The sequence below is a fragment of the Pollicipes pollicipes genome, unplaced genomic scaffold, assembly GCF_011947565.3.
Source record: "Pollicipes pollicipes isolate AB1234 unplaced genomic scaffold, Ppol_2.1 Scaffold_2555;HRSCAF=2994_pilon_pilon_pilon, whole genome shotgun sequence".
Classification (NCBI taxonomy): domain Eukaryota; kingdom Metazoa; phylum Arthropoda; class Thecostraca; order Pollicipedomorpha; family Pollicipedidae; genus Pollicipes; species Pollicipes pollicipes.
The window spans coordinates 46,468,858-46,475,471 of record NW_023596136.1 but is presented as its reverse complement, the minus strand read 5'-3'; the positions used below and the strand labels follow the sequence as shown (position 1 = coordinate 46,475,471).

The window sequence follows — 6,614 nt, the reverse complement described above, 5'->3', positions numbered from 1 at the left end:
GCCGCGGCCACCGGCGGGGCGCGGCCGGCCCGAGCAGCGCCGCGCCGCGAACACAGCAAGCACGGCAGAGTGGGCGCGGCGCCGCCGGCGGTGCCGACCCGGCGCCGGGCGCGGACGAGCTGAGCTGGGCAGGTGGCGCCACGGGGGCCGGGCCGGGACGCGCGGCCGGGCGCAGGGCCGCGGGGAGGGCGGGGTGGGGGGCGGCGCGGCGGACCGGCCGGTCGTGGCGCCGCGGGGCGCGCGCATCGCAGGCTCCGTCACTGTGCGAGGTGGGCGTCGACAAGCGGTGCAGGAGGCCCGGCGGCCGCGCGGCACGCCGGGCCGCTGTCAGCTGGGCGGGCGCTCCCGCCGCCAGCCGGCGTCACTGAGCTAATCTATCCAGAAAATAGGCTTTCACACAAACATATGCGGGCCGCCGACGTCGGCGGAGACGGAGGCGGCGGACGTACTCGTGTCGTCGGCGCTCCGGCGGCCCGCGGCGGCGGCCCGCACCAACGTCTACGCACAGCACGTGTCCCCCGAGAGCGGCGCTCGTTCGCGGAGAGCGCGGCCGCCGCCCGTCGGCCTGCTCGCATCCCTGTTCGAGAGCAGGCCGCCGGCGCGTCCGCGCCCGCCGGCTGAGCTCGGGGCATGCTGGGCTCGCGCTCAGCGCACGGCCTCAGCTCGCGCTCGATCTGGGGCGCCCGGCTGGCTGCGGGCTCAGCGGCGGCGGCGCCTCTTCATCATCTGGGCCATTTTCACCAGCTTGGCCCGCACCTGCATCGGGAGGGCCGGGCACGCTCACCGTGGACGCTCACACTGCCTTCTGAGGCGGAGGTAGGTCGGAGAAGCACGTGAACAGTATGTGCCAGGAAATGTTTACCTTCTGCATTGAAGATGTTCCGCATAATGCTACAAAAGCATGCCATCTAGTCATATGAAATAGATAAGCATCACGCCGAAACAGAACTGATGGTTCTAGTGGTCACGCAAAAAGTGCAGAAAATGCTGACCGACGAAAACTAAGTAAAGTTGAATTCACCCACCGCCCCAAGTTCTGGCCAAGTCACAGATGTGCATAGTGTCGCTACGGTAGGCGGTAGGTGCTGTGAGTGTGTGCCGGTAGGTAAGGTAGGTAGGTAAGTGTGTGCCGCATGGCTTGGTGTTAGGAATGCGATATCGAGTGAAGAGCCTGCTGGTGGTGGTCACGAAAGTGTTGTTGCCTGAAGAAATCGTGCAATAAATAACATGTTTAGGTATGGGAAGTCTTTTCATCGGGGGCCCACGAACTCCTGTGACTGTGCTACACTCACAGCGATAGCTTCGGGCCTACGCGGGATTTTTCCAAAGCTATCCCTCGAGTGACCAGCATCCGCGTCTCCGGGAAGTCAGCCGAGTCCACTGACCTGCTGGTTGCCGGTGGAGTGAAAGAAGAAGATGACGACACCGACAACGGCGTTGAGTACGCCGAACGTGCCATACAGTGCCAGATCCTGTTCGTACTCGCTGAGCATGCCGACCACCCAGGAGGCGAACACCAGCGGCATTATGGCCAAGTTGGAGCGCTGAGATATACGCGCCGACAGCCGCTGCGATTTGTCCACGTCTGCCGGGGGTGTGGAGAGCGTCTTGACAGATGTGGAGGGCGATGTGGCCGGCGTGGGTAGTGATGGGAAATGTGGACAGCGGAGAGGGAGATATGGATCAGACAGCAGGGAAGGATGTGGTGGAGGTGTTGGGGGGGGGGGGGGGGGGGAAGGGGTGTCGGAGAGAGTGCAGACAGCGATGAGCAACGGATGCAAACAATGGCGGACGATGACAAAGATATGGACGATAGTGTAAGAGGTGTGGTCAGTGGCGTCAAATGTAAATACAGCGGGAAAAGGTAAAACAATGTTTGCACGCATGGTGTTTTCGACAGAACAGGTGCGCGTGGCGGCCGGAGAGACGTGGACCATGATGTTAGAAGTGTGGACATTAGTATGAGAGGTGTGGACAGCGAGGAGAAGCTCCTCTATATCGTGCGATGATTAAATCAGCATGGTTTACAAGTTATTCGGCCGTAAACAGCAACTGTAGCAAGGAGCTTATACTGGTCTAAAAGAAAGGCATGAGGGAATAGTGCCGGCGCTTCCGTCGCCACGAAGGCCAGCAGGGTGTCTCTGGCGGTCAGTATGTGGACAAAAGGCACCTCCACCTCGCACGGCTGCCTGCTCCGCTTCACCCGGCGGACTTCCTAGGCAAGCGTTCATTACTGCGACCCGCCGCCACATCAGCCGACCGCTCCCGCCCCGTGAGGCTCCCCAGCCCTTCGGCCGGACACTGCCGCACCTTTGAGCGGCGCATACTCCGCCGCGCCGGCCGCCTCGATCAGCGTGAACGTGATGATCATGATGGCGATGATGGGGATGTACTGGCCGGTGCAGAGCGGCTTGTCCAGTTGCAGCCAGCAGTGGTAGACGCCGCCGTAGTTCTCGTACTCAAAGCACATGGTGACCAGCACGATGAAGATGGACAGGCCCCAGCCGATCAAGGTGTTCTGCAGACGCGTGAAGAGCCCGTCCTGCGAAGTCAGGTCAGGAGTCAGGTCGTCCTGGAGCCAAGTCAGGCCGCCCAGCGTCGGATCACCCGAGCAAAACGCTGCAAGCAACGAAGAGTTAGGCTAAGTCAACCAGACACGTGCCAGGTCTCACGAGGTCAAGCCAGGTCAGTGGCCCGTGCGATGCCAGCATGGCCTGTGTCAGGCCTCAACGGGTCAAGTCAGGCCAGTGACCTGTGTCAGGGGAGGAATGACAGCAGAAGCCACTAGTGCTCTGCCTTGTAAACCAAATGTGCGCTCTAGCCCTCTCGTCAGCCACGGCAATTCAATTCTGCCATGTTTGCATCTTCGTCGACTGCTGGCGAGGAGAACATCTCTATGCCATCTTCCGACATCTTCGGAGAACGTGTCACCAATGCAGGCCCGGAGGATCCATGAGCTTACCTTTTTCACCACGTAGGCGACGAGGGAGTACATGTGCAGCGACTCCAGCATCATGAACATGAAGCAGGCCGTAAAGAAGAAGTGGACGAGGATTGACACGAAGCGACAGAGCGTCTGCAAATGAGGTAAGAGTAAAGGGCTCGCCACCACATCTGCCCGCCTCTGGAAACGACCGTCATGGTCACAGTATTTCCTCACGAGTGGTGACTCGATGCCTGGGGTTTTAGCCAGATGTGTGGCGTCATTGTTGGACCCTCAACAGCCATTTCTGGATAGCGTTCCTGGTCAACACGTCGCAATGTGACTGCAGAAAGAAAACATGCGCAGCTGCGATCGGCGTAAGAACGTTTGCAGGCGTCTGACACGGGCCCGTCACGTCCAGCGTCGGCAGCCTGCATCACAGCCACCCACCGGCAAGTCCACGATCCCCGGCGGGAACATGAGGAAGATGTGGGCCGAGATGATGGCGATCTCCATGTTCATCTGGATCACGCGGTCCGGGGTCAAAATTCTCAGCAGCAGGAACAGCGTCAGCGTCAGCCCTGCCAGGTCAGAGGCGATCAGCGCGCCGCTCGCCAGCAGCCTCTCGCCACGGGACTCTAAGACGTCAGCGGTGCGAGAGTCCAGAAGTTTCATCGTGCGCGTGAGGACATGGGGGTGCCGCGCGGGGGCGTGCTGGTGCTGACAGACGGCGGAGCGTCCTTCTCGATGGTAGTTTTAGAGTGAAGTTATGTGTAGAAAGTTAGGCCGCGAAAAGCTGCGGCGAACTGATTAGGGTGCGGTCATGATGCATCCTCTGTTTGCTATCGAACGAAGAGGCTCGCTTGGGCCGTTGTACGCGGCGCCGCCGCTTGCCCGACCACGGAAGGAATAGGGGCTAACAGAAGCTGGGTACAGGTGCCCTCCTCCCCCTCAAGGCCAGACCCCGCGTGGCGTGACGTACCGACGAAGATGATGAGCACGGTGGAGGCCGTCTTGCTGACCACCACGGCCACCGTCTTCTCCTCGGGCGCCAGGGTGGGGATGGGCCGAGGGGTTGGCGTGGTCGGCGGCGGACCTGTGGGGCATGCCCGGTCCCCGGTCAGGTCAGGGCAGGGTAGGTCAGCAGGCGGCCAGCCGGCAGCCCGGTGCCGGGGCGGGTGGCAGGTTTGGGCGCTGCGGCGAGCGCTCTGTGGAGGGAGAGGCGGGAGGCAGGGCGGGCGGCTGCGCGTTTACAGTTACCACTGAGGTGCTCCTGCCTTCAGCGAGCAGACGTGGTGAAGGCACCCGGCTCATTCTTACAAATGGGATGGGTTTCTGCCGCCATAAACTGGATGGAAAAGGCAGCAGTCTGTTTAGATCACAGCCAACTTGCTTAAAAAAAAAACACGCCGCATGAGTGATGCCCGGCATCCAAAAGTTCATGCTATTCCATTGTCACAAGCAGCTTGCAAACTGGCAGCAAGGACCCTCATCGCTGAGTTGCGCCCATGCAGTAGCTTCAAAGGTCAAAATATTCCCGTCTCTGAAAATGACATATTTACATTTTATCCGACGCGACGATGCTCGGAGTGCAGGGTGGTAACAAGCCCGCGGGCATTTCAGTAAGGAATTGTGACGCTCTCGGATCTTTTCTTACTCACGGAGACAGAAGGACTTTGCCTTATTCATCTCGTAGCCCATTGTGCACTTGCAGACGGCCTTGGGCTCCACGTTGTCTGACTTGTCCTCGCAGATGGCATATTCTGGACAATTCTTGGTCAGGCACGGACCTGGCAAGGAATGCGGTTCCGTGATGTCTGCGGTCAACACCCTGCTGCACTGGTATGAGAAATAACCACAGGCGGGCGCAACGCCGGCAAATATAGGATTAAAATGTTTTTTTTGCGGACTGCAGCAGAAATAAGATTTAGGGTGAACATGTTGAGTGAGCTTCGGTGCTCTCATGTTATGAAGATCAATGGAAAGTGAACCGCGGGCACATGCTTTTGTTGGAGGTAAAAGAAGTCTGGTGATACAAGTACAGTCATTAAGGACGAAGCTCCTGCTGTCGTTACACCTGAAGCGAAAAAATTCCAGGCGATGTATGCAAACAATAATCCGTGGAGCATATCAAGGACTGTCGTCCTGGACGGCGCTACAGGGGAACACACGGCGGGTCTCCGGTCACGTTCTCGTGCAGTGTTCCACGCTTTGCCACCGAGCGCTCTCGTCACTTTGATCGCCATTTGCAGCGTAGCCCGTCCCTTGCGTTCACTCACAGGCGGGGACCCCCCACTGTCGACGTGGAGAGCAGAGTTTTGCATTCTTAACGACACGGATTTCACGATCATTTGTCTCCTTTACGAACATCTTTTGATGCCGCACAACCCTGGTTGAAAACACCTCTGGCGTAAATGAGCTGACATGAGCGGCCGCCTGGGAGATGCCGTGGTGCTCTGCGTATGACGACCGTTGATTTTGCGCAACTTGCGTTTTTGACCACGATTCGGAAATCTAAAACAACCCTACAACAGCGACCTTAATCATAAAACACGGCAGCCTACCTCCACACAGCCTTAGTTGTTGTGCGCAAAATGACCGCAGCTTTGATGTCGTCCCCAAGCCCAAAAAACAACGAAGGGTCACACAAAACAGCTTTCCGAATCCAAGAGAGTAAAAGGCTGAACCTGCTGAGGCTGAAGTGGATGAAACTCAGAAGTTGACTTACTAGGACACTCGGTCCTGTTCCAGGTGTTGCAGTCTCGCTCCCTCACAAACTGGTTCTGATCTTCTCTGCAGGGTGCGTCGCCGCATACCGAGGACCGGTATTGTTTTCCCTTATCACAATAGGCCGTGCAGTTGCCCCACTCACTGAAGGAGGCTGGAATGAAGTGCGCATGGGTGAGCGGTCTTAAGCGCCCCGTCCACACAACAGCGCTGGCTGTGGCACCGCAAAAACTGATCTCAACAATGATGCGACATTTCAAGGGCTTAGCGGTCCACGGTGCACTCCGCCATCTGCTCTCATCTACACTCTATACCCTACATCTATTCCCATCTGCTTTAACCATTGCATTGCCATAATTTTACCAGATCGTCTTTTCAAGCAGAAGCTGACGCGGCAACACCTCAGGCAACAGTTTGCGAGAAGGCAGTTCTACCAGCACACGATCGGTCTCCTGCGCCGCTGCGCTCCTGTGCTGAGTGACCTGCCCGCAGCGATGAGGCTTGACGCCCGCGAGCGTTACTCACTGGCGCACGCATGGGTGTTGCAGGGGGCATGCTCGGTCTCGGTCAGGGCCCTAGTGCCGCCCTCCGTCAAGCACAGCTGGCCGCCGCCCTGGGGCGCCGGCAGGTTGCAGGTGCGCAGTCGACGGAAGGTGCCGCCGCCACAGCTGGCGTTGCAGCTGGAACCGCCTAGCGACCACTCCGTCCAGCCGCCGTCCACATCTGACGTCACAGAGGGCACGTCAGACGCGCCTAGCGACCACTCCGTCCAGACGCCCTCCACATCTGAAGTCACAGAGGGCACGTCAGACGCGCCCAGCGGCCAGTCCGTCCAGCCGCCGTCCACATCTGACGTCACAGACGGCACGTTAGACGCGCCCAGCGACCACTCCGTCCAGCCTCCGTCCACATCTGACGTCACAGAGGGCACGTCAGACGCGCCCAGCGACCACTCCGTCCAGCC

At 59.1% G+C, this 6,614-nt stretch overlaps 1 protein-coding gene across 1 annotated transcript; it reads right to left on the bottom strand.

The window, feature by feature from the left end:
- Positions 1 to 656: 656 nt before the first annotated feature.
- On the bottom strand, positions 657 to 5,687 carry LOC119112193 (adhesion G-protein coupled receptor D1-like). Its single transcript, XM_037236272.1, has 8 exons — positions 5,652 to 5,687; positions 4,585 to 4,713; positions 3,906 to 4,019; positions 3,374 to 3,504; positions 2,963 to 3,076; positions 2,311 to 2,542; positions 1,386 to 1,585; positions 657 to 756 (listed from the first exon to the last, which is right to left on the bottom strand). The coding sequence occupies exons 2-8, from the start codon at positions 4,622 to 4,624 to the stop codon at positions 700 to 702; spliced, it is 888 nt and encodes a 295-aa protein (XP_037092167.1). The 5' UTR covers positions 4,625 to 4,713; positions 5,652 to 5,687; the 3' UTR covers positions 657 to 699.
- Between the last annotated feature and the right edge of the window lie 927 nt (positions 5,688 to 6,614).